Source organism: Dasypus novemcinctus, chromosome 14, assembly GCF_030445035.2.
Source record: "Dasypus novemcinctus isolate mDasNov1 chromosome 14, mDasNov1.1.hap2, whole genome shotgun sequence".
Taxonomy (NCBI): Eukaryota; Metazoa; Chordata; class Mammalia; order Cingulata; family Dasypodidae; genus Dasypus; species Dasypus novemcinctus.
Window position 1 is genome coordinate 62729988 of NC_080686.1, and position 19904 is coordinate 62749891.

At 35.7% G+C, this 19904-nt stretch overlaps 1 protein-coding gene across 1 annotated transcript in view; it reads right to left on the reverse strand.

The window, feature by feature from the left end:
- Positions 1 to 19904, reverse strand: part of RGS22 (regulator of G protein signaling 22) — a 176421-nt gene that overhangs the window by 33930 nt on the left and 122587 nt on the right. The window contains exons 15-20 of the mRNA XM_058275778.2: positions 11577 to 11771; positions 9523 to 9615; positions 7424 to 7596; positions 6262 to 6424; positions 3420 to 3578; positions 1440 to 1508 (exon numbers count right to left, since the gene is read on the reverse strand). Of these exons, the coding sequence (XP_058131761.1) occupies positions 1440 to 1508; positions 3420 to 3578; positions 6262 to 6424; positions 7424 to 7596; positions 9523 to 9615; positions 11577 to 11771 (852 nt within the window). The remainder of the gene's footprint in view (positions 1 to 1439; positions 1509 to 3419; positions 3579 to 6261; positions 6425 to 7423; positions 7597 to 9522; positions 9616 to 11576; positions 11772 to 19904) is intronic.

A 19904-nucleotide genomic window follows, 5' to 3' on the forward strand; every position in this document is an offset into this window, starting at 1 on the left:
GGGCAAAAAGTTAAGACCCTCACCATATGGTCCAGATTAAAATTACAGCCCCATAAATAAGAACTAGTATATATTAGACTGGGATGTTTATGTAAAATCCACTCAGCAAATAATGTTTTAAGACATGCTTTTTAAGATACAAAAACTTAGCAATTTAACTAAAACCTGTAATTTACATAAGCAGAATATAATGTAATATATAGTACAGTGATAAAAAATATAAGCCCATTCTACTTAATAATTCAACTTAAAAATATAGCAAAAGTAGACGAGCATTAAAAAGTTTATTCCCTTTCAAGAAGAAAATACAGAAAAAGAACATCCTAGCAAATATATACACTTCTTTAACATTCAAATAGAATTTTATCTTTGTTAGTTTGCAGGGGATCACCTGGGTCTAGTTTGGCCTTCTACTGAAACCACAGATGGATGAATATACATAAACTTGTAAGCTGAAAAGATGACTGTGTTTATCATGTTTGTTAACAATAAAATGTGCAATTTTTAGCAAGGTAAAATGTTATAGTGGTTTTAATAATCACCAAAATGAAAGTTATCTTAATTCTTTTAAAGCCAAAATGTATTCTACATAAAGAGGATAATGTGAGATTATTTAACCTGTTGATTCTACAGCATACTTCTCATTCTTTTTATGTAATCTACTCTCAATAATAAGTAAACCACCATGTGCTGGAATGAACAGCTTGTCTCAATAATATTATCTATCACAAGCAAAATAAAGAAAAATACATATTTAAAGTGTACTTCTAAGGTAGAGCAGGTTGGGGGTCTCTATGAACAGGTTTCTAGTAAAGTCACACTTTTCTTCAAATTCCATCAGCCAATTAAGAACAGTTTCTAGGGAAGCAGACTTGGCTCAATGGATAGAGCATCCGCCTACCACATGAGAAGTCCATGGTTCAAACCCAGGACCTCCTTGGCCCATGTGGAGCTGGCCCACACACACTGCTGATGTGTGCAAGGAGCGTCGTGCCACACAGGGGTGTCCCTCATGTAGGGGAGCCCCACATCCAAGGAGTGTGCCCTGCAAGGAGAGCTGTCCAGCGCAAGAGTCCAGCCTGCTCAGGAGTGGCACCGCACACACAGAGAGCTGATGCAGCAAGATGACACAACAAAAGGAGACACAGATTCCTGGGCTGCTGACAAGAATAGAAGCGGACACACAAGAACACACAACGAATGGACACAGAGAGCAGATAACTGGGGGGTAGGGGGTAAGGAGAGATAAATAAATAAATCTTAAAAAAAATAATGGAAACTCTTTTAAAAAAACAGTTTCTAGGGATAAAGGAAGTCAGTTGGTAACTTATAAAGATGTGTCTACAAAGAGGGTCTTTGAACAAGAAAGGAAAGGAAAAATAATACTTTGACAGAGTGGAATGTGGAATTTGTTAAAGGAAGAATATAACAAATATTACCTTCCAGACACCAATTTTCCTTTCATGTTTCTGTAGCAAGAGTGCTTCAGCTACATCTTTCGTCTGTACCTAAAAGCAAAACCAATTATTTTATCCCAGTGACTCAGAATGTCTAAAATTTTGAAATCACTTATTTAATTTAATACCTAAGAAAATGAGTTAAGATCTCAACTTAGAAAAGATATAGCACAGGTCAGGACAAAAAGGATCAGACTTAGAAATGTAAGCCATGCCATCACGGCCCTGGGCAAATCACTCAAATTCTCTCAACACAGTTTCCTCATCTGCAAAATGGAGATAATACCTGTTTGTATTGCTCCAAATGTTAAGTAACAGTGTCACTACGGATCACACAGAAATTGAAGCTAGAGAGATCATTTGACTTCTCCAATTTTTGTGCTGTTTTTTAGTCATGGACTATTATCACAAGGACTGAGTCTTTTTGATGCTTGCGGTCTGGAAAAAAGTTCCAAGAATTCTTGCTTGGTTCCCAGCGATCTCCTGGCCCCATCCTTTATAAAGCTTAGGTGTAACCACCCCTGAGTCTCTGAGATGCCCCTGCATCATTTTATAACAAATGCTATCCCTTCTCTTTTATATTTGGTTTAAGGATGCCAGAATCAGTTTATGTTGCTGGCAACCCAAAGAATGCTAAGTCAGGAAATTACTGCAAGTTACAATAAAATTACCAGGCTAAATATAGTGAGAAAACATGGTAAATAATACTAGCCAAATGTCCTTTTACTTGGCTTTGGATTTGGATAGAAAATTGGATAGAGAATTGGCATTGGCCTGAAGAAAGGGGATGAGGAAAGTTGAGTTGTCCCAAAGCTTATTTCCAGGAACTTTTTGCCTAAAATAAGTCCATTTTTCTTGCCCATATTATAAACTCTATGTTTCATGTTGTACTGTATTTTCCGTAACTTAAGTTGCTCAAAAGACTAAGGATATTTCCAGATGAGTAGGCCTCAGTGTTTGATTGAATTAATATAGAGGGAACTTTTTTTAGGTTCTTCCTGATCAGTACTCATATATGTGCATGTGCATGTGCCTTTGCATCCTAAAGTCCAAAATTGCATATTCTCTACCTCTTGTGTTATCTTTGTAAAGATCAGGTTTGTCTCTTTTTAGGTATACTCCCAATATTTTAAATTACCAAAAAAAATAGGCTTCTTATAAAATAAAAACAAACAAAGCAAAAAAATTCCACTTTAAGACTAAGAAGTAAAATTCCTTCTCACTCCCCAAACCTACTCCCAGGAGGCAGATCCTTTTAGATCTTTTTCCATGCATAAATATGATAGATGATAAACAATGACAGATTATGAAAATTTATAGATAATAGATAGAAATAGGTGCTATAGATGCATGGATAGAAGATTTAGAGATACAGTTATATATAATGGAATCTTCTATATACTGTTCTGGATTTTGCCTGTTTCACTCAAAAATAACATCTTTCAATCAGTATATGTGGAAATCTCAATTTTTTATTTTAATCTCATTTCTATAATATTTTTATGGAGACATGCATAGTTTTCCATAGTTTAGAATGATCATAATTCATTTAATTATTCCCCCAAAAGTTACTGAAATGAACGTCCTTGAATATCCTGGCCTATTTGTAAAAGGACTTAATACTAACAAGACTATTAACAACAGTATGAATAGCGAACATTTAAGTGTTTACTGTGGGCCAGGTACCATGCTAACAAGTTAAAGATGCATCATCTCATTGCTTCTTCTCAACAACCTTATGAAGCAGTTACTAAGGTTAGTCCCATTTTTCAAATGAGATTACAAAACTTAAAAAGTTGTACAATTAATATGTGACAGTGTTGAGAACAGAACTTGGGAAGGCTAACTCCATACTCTTAACCACTCTGCCATAGGAGTGCAATGGCTGGGTCAACAGGTTGTACATGTGATGTTTTGATAAGTACTGCCAACTGCTATCTGAAGAATATACTATTTATATACCTTTATCTTTTGACGTGCTGCAAACTGTTCACTTGCAAGGAACAAGGGCAACCAGACATTTTCTAGCCTATTTAGGACATGCTTCTGAATTTCAATTAGGACAGGTGCATCAAGCTGATCATGGAGAATCTTTCCCCAACCACCACTTAAATGCATTATCTACAAAGATAAAAAATGAAACAGAAACTACAAACGTCTGCTTTGGAAAAGAAACACTAATAATCATTCATTCATTCACCACCAAACCATTTACTGAATGCTCAATAGGTGCCACAATAATTGTATTCTATATAATTGCCTGGCTATATTGTACACAATAAGAACAGTCATCTTCCCTAACATTGGATAATTGTGGTTTATGCAGTGGTTGATTTAGGCTTATACCTTCTTATGATCTACTGCAAAGTATATGGGAGTGAGATTTTTATCCTTTATGATCACAAGCAATGGCATTTTTCCTTCATGGCCTCAGTGTCTTCAGTTGTAAAATGAGGAAACTGATCTATATGTTTTCTAAATTTTCTTTTAGGTCAATTTCTATGAATCTATGATTCTAGTCAAATCAGCCTGTCTGAGAAAGTGTTTTGTTTTGTGGATGAGGAAAATGAGGCATTAATTATTTAAGAAACATCTTGACTCAGATATTAGAAATGTTACCTTAGATAATGAATGTTGGGATGGAGCTGGAGGGATGATGATAGTGATAGCAATGTAGGATTGTTCCAACTTCCTCTAAGAAGAAAACAGAGGAAGCAGGAAGCAAAGAAAGACCATGTTATAGATAACAGCCATTTATTTGCACAAGTTGCATCTTTTATAAAATACTACAGAAAGAAGAAATCTTCCTCCTACATAATTATTGGCTTCACAAGCTAGTAATTGCTATTTCCTGCTATAAAGCACTGTTTTTGGATTACTCACTGGAACAATCACTTTTTTCTTAGCCCTCCTTTGATTAATAAATTAATCAAATAATATCAACATTATTGTATTTTATAAAAACAAAAGAGAAAAGAAAAAAAGACTACCTTACTAATTAAAGAGCAAATTGGCTACACAACTGAAATTATGATTAGCAAGATCTATATAAAACATAATGGGATGCAGGAATCCTTAAATGTAAAATAAATAAATAAAAAGTAAAGGGGAGCAGGTGTAGCTCAGTGTTTGAGTGCCTGATTCCCAGGCACAAGGGCCTAGGTTCAATCCCCAGTACCACCTAAAAAATAAAGTAAAATAAAAGTAAAGACAAAGATAAGCAAGAAAGGTCACTGGGAAAACCCATCTTTAGTAAGGACACCCAATTGCTATGATAGCGATGGATACTTTTTTCACTGAATTTTAAATTCTCAGCATGTGGTAGTATGGAGGGTTTACACAGTAGCATCAGATACCATAAAACCTCTTACAATGTAGCACAAGCCAAACAGAAAACAAATGCGTATTGTGTTTTTATTTCATACTTGTACTTATTGGTATACCCAACTACTTTTGTTAATGGGTCCCAGATTTGTATCTCAAGGAACTAAAAACAAGCCATTTTTGTAAAGGTTACTTAATTCTAGAATTTTTCCTATCTCATACTCTTAAAGAATTATGCTTATTTCCCCACCTCCCCACTCCCAAAGATCTAGCTTTTTAATTTGGTATATCCCACTTGTGAAGATCTCTGAATTTTTCTTTAATTTACTGAATTTAGCATTCATCTCAAATTTGTATTTTATAAACGTATGCCATTAGGATATGCATTCTTTCAAATTAATGAAATAAAAAATATATGCTCTACATTTAATTTTTAAGTAGTAACATAGTGGTAATAAACTTCAAATTAAATAAATTATATTTAATACTTTATATTTCAAAAGCATAAAACTTCAGCCATATCTCATGAGATAAAAGTATTACATGAACACTCAGATAATAATTATTAGGAAGTTGTGATTAAGGACGTTTGACTTTGGTCCAATAGAATAACCAAACCTATGACCTGGGGGCAGTACAATGGTAAATAAAGTTTCAAGGATCGATTATGTTTTGAGTAGTATCAGTTAAGAGAAGAACAGAAAAGAGATAAAAATGGTATTTAATGGCTGATTATGACTGTCTTCCTATTTGTTTGAAGGTACAGGGACCCTGTCCATCTTGTTCACCACTTTATCCTAAGCACCTAGAACAATGGCATAGAGTAGCCACTCAAACGTGATGAATGAATGGATGGACTGAATCTTACATAAAAGTTCCCTTTATTCTATAAATTACTTTTTGAAGTAAAATATTTTTATAATGTGTATACTTGAGTTAATTTTTTTCATTTTCTTCTTCCCTCCCTCCCTCCCAACACCCCTCACACCCCCTTACCTTTCTATCCCCTCCCTCCCCTTCCCTTCCCACACCTCTCACACTCCTTTCCCTTTCTATCCCCTCCCTTCCCTCCTCCTCCCTTCCCACACCCCACCCCCTCCCTTCCCTTTCTATCCCCTCCTTCCCCCTACATTTCCACACCCCTCCTTCCCCACATCCCTTCCTCCTTTTCCCTCCATTCCCAGACCCCTCCCTCCCCCTTCTACATCCCTCCTTCCTCCTCCTTTCCCACACCCCTCCCTCCCCTCCCTTCTCACACCCTTCCCTCCCCCTCCATTCTCAGACCATTCACTCCCTTCCCACATTCTCCCTTCCCTCTGCCTCCATTTGAGTTAATTTTAAAGGCACTTCATTTATAGATACTTATAAAGTATCTCAGAAGAATCTAACATAAAAGTCTCGCATAAAAGTGTTAGAGGCAAAGAAAATAACTCTTATACTTTCATAATTCAGTATAGAAAATATATTTACATTTTGATACCTGATTCTGCTGATGTAAAGAAGCGGGACTGTTGGGCCCAAAGAAATATTTTTTATTAAGGTATTTGTTTTTTATATGTATAGATTTTGCCTCCCTTTGATTTTGATCTTGGAAAAGTATTCTTCGGAACTGCTCAATATCTGTCCAGCACATAAGGTCCATGCTAAAATGAAAACAAAAATAAAGTACAGTCCTTCTTGTTTATTTCTTTCAATCACACCAAACACCGAACAAGTTGGTGTTTTGACAGAACTTACAAGGTGGTTGTTGTATCAGGGAACTAATGATATAGTATTATGTCTCTAACCTTTAACTATGCCAGTTACTTGATTCCACTATGTTCCTAATCATGACTAAAAATTATGAGTGATGACAAGGGGCAATGGAATCAGAAAAAAATATCATAGTTATTGATAAGATCTCAGAGTACTTCCATTATTGATCAAGTAGTATTGTCAATTTCACATATGGAAAAATTACTACTTATGGCATTTCTACTTGACAATATGCTAAATTTAGAATAATCTTCACCACCAAGAAGGGAAACCATTTACACACACACATATGCACACATATTGGGAATTATCATGGTGAAATTTGGCTTTCAGGTGTTTAACCTGGTTCAGCCAGTTTTTGTTGACTTGGAAGAAATGAAGAAAAAAATATGATCACGACCTCAATATATATTAAATAAATATGTTATAAGTTCTAATATTCTGTGCAAAACTGTAGTGTTTTACTTATGTATTAGCTAATAAAAACTGCAAAACAGAACAGGAATTTCAAAAGCTTGTAACTGTGTTACTGAAATATGTAAGAGAATTTTCCAAAAACAGTAATTAATGCATCCAGAAAAACACAAAAGAAAGCAGCAGAAAAAGATAAGAAAGGAAAGAATAAAACATACTGGTGTTTTAAGTTAGCCAGTGCTAATGCACCAGTAAATATTGTTGAATCACTTAGCATAACATTTTGAAGTTTGCTACATTCCTCAACAAAAAGTTACTCATACAGATTTCAGATAGTTCATTATGCTCATGAGTTTTTACTGACATAGGTAAAATTTAGCACTAAATCACTATTATAATATGTTGATTCAAATAAAGTAGCTTAGAAAAATGATGTTTAAGGAAATACATTTTTAAATGGTTATGTTACTCACCTTGACGAGTGAGCCTCAAGAAACTGACGGAAATGTTCAAACTCCAATTTGTTGTTAAGCAGATCATTAAAAGTAAAATGCTTGTAGTCTGCAGGAACATTATTCCAATATTCTGTTTGTTTAGAGATGTCAGAGAGTGATAAAATACCAGTTTCAATTTCAGAAGTGGTATCCTAGGGAAATAATACTTTTCATAAAAACCTCTTAAACACAAGTTTTTCCTACTTTTAAATAGAGAAACTGAAATAAAAATTAACCATTAGGTTGAGGTCATTTAAAAATTCAATGGTAGAAATGGGTAAAGAATCTAGGTGGTTCAGGTTTTAACATATCAAATTCAGTTCTGTTCCTTTCCACTCCATTCTCTTCTTTTCATGAACACTGAATTGCATCAACTACATACAAAGCACATTTTTTATCATTTTATTTTTCTTAGTATAGAAGTAATATATTTTTGTAATAAAAAAGAACAAAATAAAAATCATACATAATACTACAACTCAGAGATAGCACCTTTAACACATTTTGGTCTATTTCTTTCCACTCTTTTTGTATATATAGGTAGGATTGTATATATATGGATGATTTTGTAACTTGAGTCTTCCCCTAAACAATATATCATGAACATAAACTAGTCTTCTATCTATAATATAATTTTTAAAGGTTATAAAGTAATACAAGATAATTTTAAATAGTACATTCTTTATATGTAATCTCCTTCATAAAAAAGTTAATATTCAGAACAATTTCATCTAAAATTTTTTGTGGCGATGAATGCACAAACACTGATTATACCAAAAGTCACTGATTGTATACTTTGGGATAGGTTGTATGGCACGTGAATATATCTCAATAAAACTGCTTTTAAAATGTTAATATTTAGGTATTTTTAAGACTTCTGATGTTTGGTTGACAGTATACAATACCTAAAGAGTGAAGAGCCAGAAAGCCTTCTTCTTTGAAAAGCCTTTCCTTATATAATTTCTTATATTATTAAATCCTCTCTGTTTTGGAAATGCTCCAGACCATAAGATAAACTACCAATTTTTAAAATATCAGTTTTCCTTAGGTAGAAGAATTCTGAGAGCATTATAAATTTTAGCACATAAACATTTAAAATTCATCTTTATAATGTGCTACATCTTTATGGAGTTTTATGCACCTTTTCCAAGATATTAATTAGCAGTATCTGAAATAGAGAATTTCTGTGTTAAAGCAACTATCACAAAGACTATATTTTAAAAAATAACTTTGTTTTTGTAAAACTTAGAAAAAAATAAAAATTTCAGAAAAGTAAAAAGAAATTGAAAAAGCACCTTACCATGCAGCAATAAATATTTTTAACATGTTTGTGAACAGATTTTTATAGATCTTCCTTTGTATATATGTGTACATACAGAAATGCATATATAATTTTACATAAATAGGATCATATCATACTGATGTGTTTATTACTTACATTTTTATATAATAATATGTCCTGGACATTTTCTATGTCAATAAATATAAATCTAAACTGTCATACATATATATATATATAATATAGATATATACATTTAATTTTATGTATCTATCAGAGTTTATGTAGTCAATCCAAAAGTCACAATTTATAAATCAAAATAACACTTTAATATCCTCGTCACTCCTATGATCCTTTTATGGCCTTCTTTAATTCCTTTCCATTCTTTTTTTCTTTATTGCTTTTGCCTATTGCTGTTACACAAACAATTCCTTTTCTGTTTGGAAAACTTCATTAACTTTTTTGTGACCTGACAACAAATAGTGCTGATGCCATTCAGAAAATAACTGATCACTTAAAAAAGACTGATAGGGTTGAAGGGTCAAGTTCCGGTCCTAAGACAAATGAGTAGCTTAGCTCTCTGTTACCTCATCTGCTTTGTTTTTCTAACTCTTTTAAATGTGTCAATAAAATGCGATGCCTGTCAGATGCAACATGGCAGGCAAAGGAACAACAGAAGAATGAAACTGTCTATCCCACTATTTTATTAATACATGATTTCCTCTCTTCCATTAAATAAAGTGGTAACCATCTCCAGGAAGAAAAAAAAGTTTGTTTTTCTAAGTAGGGGTTGTCTTACCTCAGCTTTCTTGGAAAATGTTTCTTTATGCAAGGCCTGTAGCTTTCTGAAGTATGTGGAGTCCAGCTGTCGAGTCTCTTCTACCAGCTCCACCTAATAAAATAATAATAAAGCTTGTAACTTCAATGGATGTATATTATGAAAAACAGGTTGCATTATTTGCTTATACAAAGGACTGAAAAACAAATAAATAAGCTTGCCAATAAAGCAAATTATTTTGGAGGCAAGAGGAGGATTAACAACATAGTTAAAAATATTAGCTCCAGTGCAGTCAGATTTCAAATGCAAGCAATTAAAAATACATACATTTCTAAGTAATGATATAGTGCCACCAAAGATCACTCCTCCTTTCTGGACACCCTATGTGAACTAACAAAGACAATGCAAATTTGTTGGTCACATTTCCAATTTCTATTCATTATAACAGGAAAAGTAATAAAGGCACCACTAACTTTAGGGACCATATAATCTATAGAAGAACAAGAAATAACCAAATCCCATTGATTATTGTCCTAGGAGCAAAGGCTTTATTGCCATAGAAATAGAGGAGCTAGTCAATCATCAAATTAAACCTCATAGCAGGTCTCGGCCTTCAGATGGTGTAATGAACTGTTTTACAGCATAAGAAAACAAGTATTTTGCAGTACAGACCATTTCTCTATTACAGAGAAAATCCAGTTTGGCTGACTAGCTGTGAACTTTCTGAATTTAACAGCTAGCTTTGATAGTCAGCTTGGTTATCGCATTTGGGAAATGGTCTACATAATCCAGTCATGGCGACTTTTAGAGAAGTCCTCTGGGCTGAATTTAAGGAACTTTCTAGAACTAAGAAAGAGATTTATTTTTTCTCTAATCATTAAAAACAGTGTATAATTTGTTCCATGAATTGAATAAGAATCATATTAATCTCAAAACTTTTTTGTTTAGGGAAGGAGGTTGTAATTCCAAATCTTTTTTAACCCTCTCAGGACCATTTTCCTCTATACAATAAACTATATTTAAAATAATGACTGGAGAGGATATTTTTAAGTTTCATATGAAATCCTAATTTTCCTAGTATACTATAGGCAGATCTGTGGTAGAAAGATGATGTAATGTTAACTTTTTAGGACAAACAGAAATCAAGAATAAAAATTTAATTATTTTGGTCTTTCAATTACGTAAGGTGTCAGAGATAGTTCAGCAACAATTCAATAAGGTAATTCTATGTGAGGTGTTTTGATATTAATTTTATCTGAATTACTTAACTTATCCTTTCTGGTAGAAGACAAGCCTATCTAAGAAATTGATGAGTACATATGAATAAAAAATAGCAATACAAAGACAACAGAATTCCACCTGACATGACATCATGTACAGGGTGCATGCATTAACTTAATATAAAAAATACCCATGGATGGTTTTAATTTGTGATTCAAAATAAATATTTAAAGATACTTCCTCCACCCATCAATATGAATAATGAAAATATTCAAGCACTGAGGCTTAAAGTGACCTCTTTTGGACTGAAAAAAGATGTGCTGAAACTTTTATCCAGCCAAGCACTCCGACCTGATGAACATCTGGGGGTGCTTTAAAATAGCAGCATTGAAGTCTGAGGCTCTGCTTTTCACAATACATATGAAACATTTATATTTTCCATGGGTATAATATTTACTGTAACTCAGCCAACATAAAACGAAATGGGCTTTTTTCCATTAATCAAAATTAAGGCTACTTGCCAAGAAATGGCAAGAAGGGACAAAGCCAGTATATTATGGTATATTTTTCTGGTTCATAGGGAACCAAAACTCAGATTTCTCTTCTGACATATTTGTAAGAAGAACTGAAAATGACACAATTAAATTTTTTATTAGACAATAGGGAAATTGGCAATAAAAAAAGTTAATAAACACTTTTTCTGCTCAAATTTTAATCCTGGCCAAATCTTGACTGAATTCCAGACCCATGTGAAACCCTTTTCAGTTTTTCTCTTAGGAGCTAACAGTGCTGCTTATCATTAATTGTGCAGTAAACCTGGATAGTTCACACAAACTTTATCACTACCATAATACCTTTCTGTAAGCAATTTGGTCTGATTTTACCATCTTTGTCCAGGGCTCAAGGAGGAGGAGAAGGATATATTCTTCTGCAGTGTCAAAAAGATCTTCAAATGGTGGCTGTATTTTCATATAAATTTCTTTTTTCTTTTCCTGTTGGAGTCCAATTTCAAAAGTAGCCGAAGGTGCAATGTATGTGGCAAAAAGATACTAAGGAGGGAGGGGAAGTAAAGATGTTGGGAAAAACCATAATGGTTAGCAGATTCTTCAGCAAAGGTATTTTTAAAAAGTAGAAGGCACACAAGCTCAAGTGATTTTTTCTTGAAAAGTAAGTTATTTAAGGAAAGCAATGCATTTACTCATAAGTCTTTGATTTTCCTTTTCTCTTCCTATATCTTCATCTTCAATTAGTCAATTAGTCAATGGATCTTGCACAAGAGTATGTAATCTGGATGCTCCAATTTTTCTCAGATTACAAAATTTCTCAAGTATGTACTACATATTATTAGGACTGATTTGGGTTATATGCTTCCTGTTTCCATATGTTCACAACATTTCTAACACATTTGTGCTACTTTCCAAAGTGATTTCAAATGCCTTTCTGGAAATCAGAGGCACTATGGCTGAAAAGCTGGCTATTAGTCTTATAGTCTAGAGACCCAAGAGACTACTTGCCCTGCCCAACGGAGCTGAAGAGAGTTCTTAAGACTATTGCTAATTATCCCTTTCTATTATAAAATGTCTCCATCTGGTGTCTGGTGCTGTGGAATAGATACAGGAAAAGAGTAAGAATAAATGGAAAGATAAATATAGAACTTCAGATTCCTAAACAAACCTGCTGTAAATGTCTGTTTTGTTCTAGTCATTCGTTTCTTACAAATGGCTATTTTTCATCTGAGAAGCAATTTAATAACATTATATATTTTTTAATGTTACATACGGGATATATTATGCCCTAAACACTAGATTTAAATGTTATTTTACTAGGGACCTCTAATTAATTGCATTTTATTACATATATTTAGATTTTCATACCTGATAATCTCAAGACTCAGCCCAGGCTAAATATACATACAGCTCAAGTTGTGCCAAATACCAATGTATATGTAAATATGTAAAATAATCTTTCAGAAACTTTAAAGGGTCTTTGTTAATACCATAAACATGAATATCTACTACATGTTGGACATTTGGCTAGATACTAGGTATACAAAAGTTAATGAATAGGTCCCAATGCCTGCCCTGAAGGAGCCCATTTGGTGGTGACACTGTGTTGAAAATCAGTGGTGGCAGCAGACTTGGCCCAGTGGTTAGGGCATCCATCTACCACATGGGAGGTCCACGGTTCAAACCCCGGGCCTCCTTGAACCGTGTGGAGCTGACCCATGCATAGTGCTGATGTGCGCAAGGAGTAGCCCTGCCATGCAGGGGTGTCCCCCTCGTAGGGCAGCCCCACACGCAAGGAGTGCACCCCATAAGGAGAGCCGCCCAGCGCGAAAGAAAGTGCAGCCTGCCTAGGAATGGTGACACACACACGGAGAGCTGACACAACATGACACAACAAAAAGAAACACAGATTCCCATGTCGCTGATAACAGAAGCGGACAAAGAAGATAATGCAGCAAATAGACACAGAGAACAGACAACTGGGGTGGGGAGGGGAAGGAGAGAGAAATAAATAAATAAATAAATAAATAAATAAATCTTAAAAAAAAAAAGAAAGAAAATCAGTGGTTATAATACAGTAGGAAAAATACTGTCTCTACAATAGAGATATGCATTGAAAATAAGATATTCAAGATTGTCTACATATTCTTCTCAAGCCCATTTCCTATTAATCACCCTTCAAACTTTAAATACCAATTTTTCTGTAATTTGCCTAAATCTTGCAGTTTTGCCATACCATTGCACATATTATTCCTTCAAATTCTGATATTCGCCTTACCCCTTCAATCTGTCTCCTTGATAAACTTATTTATGCTGTCAACCCAACATGGATTTCTCCTCTTCCAGGAAGCCTTCACTCACAACCTCCTTGTCATACTATAATTATATATTTACGTGCTGCCTCTTCTGGCAGATGAAGTCCTTGAGGGCAAAGACTACATTTTATTCATTTTTTGATCTCCACCTCCTGAAACTGTTCTTGGCAGAAAGCAGATGCACCATAAGCATTTATTGAATTGTACTGAATCCACAGAAAAGAAATATTTACGTCTTCAAATGAGAGAGGAAACGGTTCCAGAAACTCTTCCAAGAGAAGACAACTCTTACATTCAATCCTTAGAGATGAGTTGGAGTCAACCACCAAGAGAAGGGGGTTGACAAGAAAGATAGTCCCATGCAAAAGGCAATCATGGGTCAAGACATGGAGGCCTAGAGGGACTTTATCAACTATGGAGAGATTCTAGGCTCCAAGTAGATAACACTGGCTAGAAGAAAGACTTTTTTTATGGAGACAGAAGAAGAGAAGATGCTACAAAGTCAGGCAAGGACCAGAGCATGGACATGATCTTTTATGCTTCACTAAGGAATTTGAATTTTGACCTAACGATATAAAGGGAAGTCTCTGAAGGGATTCAGTTGAAGAGTGACGTCTCTTAAAGGAATTTTAGGAATAAATCATTTTGGCATTAGATGGGAGAAAAGGTTTGAATAGATCAAGACTTAAGGCAGTTTGTAAATTACTTCAAAATTCAGACAAGAAAGTATATGCTGGGAAGCGGGCTTGGCTCAATGGATAGAGCATCTGCCTATGACATGGGAGGTCCAGGGTTCAAACCCAGGGCCTCCTGACCCATGTGGTGAGCTGGCCCATGTGCAGTATTGATGTACACAAGGAGTGCCGTGCCACGCAGGGGTCTCCCCTGCATAGGGGAGCCCCACGCACAAGGAGTGCGTCCCATAGGGAGAGCTGCCCCATGCGAAAGAAAGTCCAGCCTGCCCAGGAGTGGCGCCATACACACAGAGATATGACGCAGCAAGATGATGCAACAAAAAGAGACACAGCTTCCCGGTGCTGCTGACAAGAATCTAAGCGGACACAGAAGAACACACAGCAATTGGACACAGAGAGCAGACAACCGGGGGGGGGGGGGGGGGGACAGCAGGTAAGAGAAATAAATTAAAAAATAAAATAAAATAAATAAATAAATAAGAAATTATATGCCTTCATCTCTTGCCTGGTTTTTTGCAATGACCTCCTAATTGATCTTTCTAATTTCCTCTTTATCGCCTTAGAATCTGTTCTTACCAGCGCAAACAGATAAATCTTTTTTCTTGTCATTCCTCTGTTCGAACTCTCCAGTGACTTCCCATCTCAAATGTAATAAAAGCCAAAATCCTTATAATTACCTAGAAGTGGAGTTTGGGTATATTTTACGATGTTAAGGAGACAAAGATTAGAGTTCAGAACTCCCAGTAGGGAAGTCACTGTATACATCCTCTGCTCTCAAAAGATTTTAAGAACCAGGATGACCAGTTGTAGACTCCAGCTTCAAGTCTCTGAAGTACCAAAAGAAATACATAATTCTACACCCAGCAAAAATAACCTTCCAAAATAACAACAAAATAAAGACAAATCAAACAAATAAAAACTGATAATTTATCACCAGCAGACCTGTACTAAATGAAATAATAAATGGAGGTCCTACATAACTCAGGAAGGAATAGAGAACAACAAAAAGCATAAATATGTAGGTGAATATCAATGAACATCAATTGTAAAATACAATAATATGGACTAAGGTTAGTTAGGTTTTTATTAGTAATAAAGATACTAATAAAAAGGTGTCAGAGAGATAGGAGATGAACCTAGATGGAAGAATGTTCCAGAAGCAAAAGGAGGAGATGTTAAAAGACAGAGAAAGTAATAGTGTTTTCCTTTTTTTTAAAAAAAAAAAAAAAAAAAAAAAGAGGTCACGTAAGGTGAAGTTAAACCAACAAGAGAATTGAAGGTGCTGGTTAAAGTGCAACTGAAATGATCTACCATAGGTCCATGGTAGGTAAGAAAGGAAATAAGATAAGTCAGGGTGGTCATACAGTATTATAAGCAGGGTAGAGTACTAAAGAACTCGAGGCCAAGATAAGGCAAAAGAACATGGACAGTACTTAAAAGGGAATACCACAAAGTTCAGCACATAATAGACACTCAAATATTTGCTGAGTGGATGAATGGGAGATTAGTGGTTTAAAGAGAAGCTGAGATTTAAAAAGGGAATTTCAGAGTTCAAAAACATAAAGCTGAACTAGTTTTAAGGTATGATGGATTCCAACACTTGGCCATGGCCATAGCTAACTGAGGAGAAATGAAGATAAAAGATATCAGAGTTGGGTAAATTAAATGCTGTAGCATATATGTTATACAGGTTATTAGTGTGGATGTTGAAAAACTTTAAGATGATGAAAGAGAAAAGTAGGGGAAAATTTCATTAGTCATGAATTAAAATTTCTAGAAAGATAAAAAGTACTTTAACAGTTTTTAGTTCATATTAATGAGGTTTGGAAGAGGGAAAATTAGCAGACGGGGCAGACTTCAAAATTTTAAATATTGTTAATAGTTAAGGATCTCGAACAGAAGCAGAGAACATCTCTTCTTTCTCAAGTGTTGTGATATATGGAAGAAGTGGCATATTTAAGAGCCATCCGGTTGTTTCTATAACTATAAAAACTGGAAACTTTCTTCCCTAAAACATGGATACATATTCTGCTGGGTAGAATACTTCTAAATGAGCCATACATTTGCCAAGTGATTGTACTATTTAAAATGAAATTTGCTTCACAAGGCAAATAAGAAAAATACGCAAATTTCTCTAACCTTGGGACTTATTTAGAGGAATGACTTGTAAATATAGCCTAATTAGTAAATCTAACAAGTTAGGATCATATCAAATTCAAATCTATTCTTAAATATCTTTGTTTTTTTTAAACATCCTCTAAGTTGCAAATTTTTAAATATGCACTAATAAAAATGTCACAGATAAATAAACGAAAAGATTTAAAAATACCAAATTAACAAAAAATTTTAAATCTATCTAGACTTTGCTCCAATAATTTCAAATTTACCTCAAAGGAAATTAAATTCAAACCCTGATATAACTTAATTAAAAAAAGTAGAGAATGAAGATTGTGGTTAATAGTATAAATATAAGACTGCTCTTCTTTTATAAAGTGCTAGAATATGGGAAAATCCCAACTAATATAATTTATGGATGATAGTTAACAGTAATATTGTATTATTTTGCAACAATGGCAAGGTTTCTTTTTCAGTACTAAGGGACAATGATAGAGGGTATAAGGGGTACGGGAGTTTTCTTTTTGTAGTAATTAAAACATACTAAAATTAACTGAGGTAGTGACAGCATTACTCTGTGATGGAAATGATAGCCACTGAGTGTACACTTTGATGGACTGTACAAAGCATGGGACTGTATAACATAGTGAATCCAGTGGTGAATGATGGACTGTGGTTAACAGAGTTTTCTCTTGAGCAATACAGTCATAATACTAATCAAGAGGGGGGGAAATAAACCAAATGTAAGATATGGGCTAAATATTATTGTAAGTATAAACATTTTGGTGATACTCTTTCATACTCTGTAACAAATGTTTCACAACAATGCAAGGTGGTAGTAGTGGGGAGATATATGGGAGCATAGTATAATGGTATGCATGTTTTGTAAATTCACAAATTTTTCTATACATTTATTGTTTTGTATGTTCATGTATGAATGATACAGTTCAATAAAATTTTATTTTTAAAAATCAGAGCAGGGGAGGAGTAAGATGGCGGCAAAGTAAGGACCTCAAGAGTCAGCTCATCCTACAGGGTTGTTAGTAATCACCCAGAGCTATCCATCTAAATCACCTGTTTGGGAGGTGCATGAGAACAGAAGGGCATCCTGCAATACCTGTAGAGGAATGGAAGGAGGAGACTTCCCATGCACAGTGAAGATCCCTGAGTAAAGCACTCCACGTTAACACCAGTGTCCACTCCCCACTGGTGGCACAAGATGCCTCAAATGCTATTCCCTGGCTGGAGCTGAAAGCTCCATTTCCCAAAAGGGGGGAAGAGATGGTTGGGAACTGATTTCAGCTACTGATCAGTAAATTCAGTTGGCTAAAAGCCAATCCTAAAAATAGCTGTCCAAGTCGGAAAAAGGCTTGGCCTCCATTTTAACTCTGTTACTAGAATGAAGGGAAACAGGGCTAATTGAAAATCACATTGATGGTAGGGACCAGCTTCTTTCTACCCAGGTTAAATAGCTGCCTTAGCCTAGGCTCCAGCCCCACCTGTAGGGAGAAAGGTGGGTGAACCTGCATCAGCCTCTCTGGGCAACTGTAGTCACTTTCAGCCCACACAGACTAGATTGTTGGCACCCATGTGGCTACATCCACACCCCAATAGGAGAGGAGGGAGAGTGGTTTCCTCAGCCTCTCTAGGCAACTGTGAGCACTTTCAGGCTTCATGAACCAGACTTTTGGACAGATCTCTGGCACCATCTCTACTCCTGATGGGGCAGGAGGAGAGATAGTGCTCCTTCAGCCTCTCCAGGCACTTGCAGTGGCTTTCCACCCACATGGAAAAGATACTTGCACACACCTGTGGCTCCATCCCCACCCCTGGCTGGGGAAGAGAGAGTCCTGTGCTTTGTCAGTCTTTCTGGACAACTGCAGTCATTTTGGACCTGCTTGGCTTAGTTTGCTGCCCACACCTGCAGCTCCATCACTGCAGGGGCGTGGATCTTCATCAGTCTCTCTCTGTTAACTACAAACAGTCTTGGTCTGCATGGGTTGGATAACTGCACACAGCTGCAGCTCCGTCCCTACCACTGGCAGCAGAGAAAGGAGGCAGAAGCTTCACTGGTTCCTGGAACAACATGGGCAGCTTCAGCCTCCACAGCTAACAGAACCAACAGCATCCTCTGCTTCTACTCTGCAACCAGCAAGGGAGAAAGGGCAACAAACAGATGAAAAAGAACTGAAAAAATTAGATTGGCTAAACATAAGCCACTCTAAAGTAAGTTGAACCAAATAACAAAGAGGGGCTGTAGCACAAAGCCAATCAAATATAAAGTCCTAGACTAAAGAAACTGAGCCCAGAATAAATACATCTAGTAAACCACATGCCAAGACACCAACAAAAAATTATGATCCATATTAAGAAAAACGAAAATATGGCTCAGTCAAAGGAAAAAACTAAGCCTCCAGATGATATAAAGGAGTTGAGAAAACTAATCATAGATGCTCAAACAAATCTCCTTAATAAATTCAATGAGAGAGCTGGAGAGAGTAAGGATATTAAGAAGACACTGGGGAAGCAGATGTGGCTCAAGTGATAGAGCTTCCACTTACCATATGGAAGGACCTGAGTTCAATCCCTGGGGCCTCCTGGTGAAAAGAAGAAGAGAAAGTGCTTGCACAGCAAGCCAGTGCCGGCACAAGTGCCCACGTGGTAAGCCAGTGCCTGCGTGGTGAGCCAATGACCCGCGCAAGTGAGTCAGGCAGCAAGATGATGATGCATCAAAAGAGAGACAAGGGCAGAGTCAAGGTGAAGCACGGCAGAAGTGAGGAACTGAGGTGGCGCAATTGACAGGGAACCTCTCTCCCCATCAGAGGTCTCTAGAATGGAATCCCAGTGAATCCCAGAGGAGAGAAAATGAGAAGAGAAGACAACACATTCAGCAAAAAGGCAGGGTGGGAGGAGGGGAAGGGGAGGAATAAATAAAGAAAGAAATCTTTAAAAAAAAAAAAGACACTGGATGAGCACAAAGAAGAATCTGAAAGTATACAGAGAAAAATAGCAGAACTTATCGTAATGAAAGGCACAATAAATGACATTAAAAATACACTGGGGGCATATATAGTGGTACCTCAGTACTTGTCGTTAATTGGTTCCAAGAGGTGCGACAAGTACCAAAAACGATAAGAACCAAACAAAATTTTCCCATAAGCAATAAGGTAAATAAATTTAATGCATTCCCTAACCAAAGATGATTTACAGTTTTAAGTCAATATGCAAAAAGATAGGGTTTATATCATTACTTTACATGAGAAATAAACTTAACAATTAATAAATACTTAGATTAAATTTTTTAAAAACTTCACTTTATCTGTACTGAGAAGAGTCTAATGGGATGGTAGGAGGGGAGTGGGAAGGAGGAGAGGTCACATGGAGTGTTGCTTGGAAGAAGAGCCCCCTCCAATAGAACATGGAGCGCTTGCACTTCAGGTGTTCTTTCTCTTTTCTGCCTTTTTTCAACTTGCACCATGGGCTCTGACACACTCTTTGTCACCATAATATAAACTTATCCAATGAAGACTGTTTCTGTCTTCTTTTCAGAA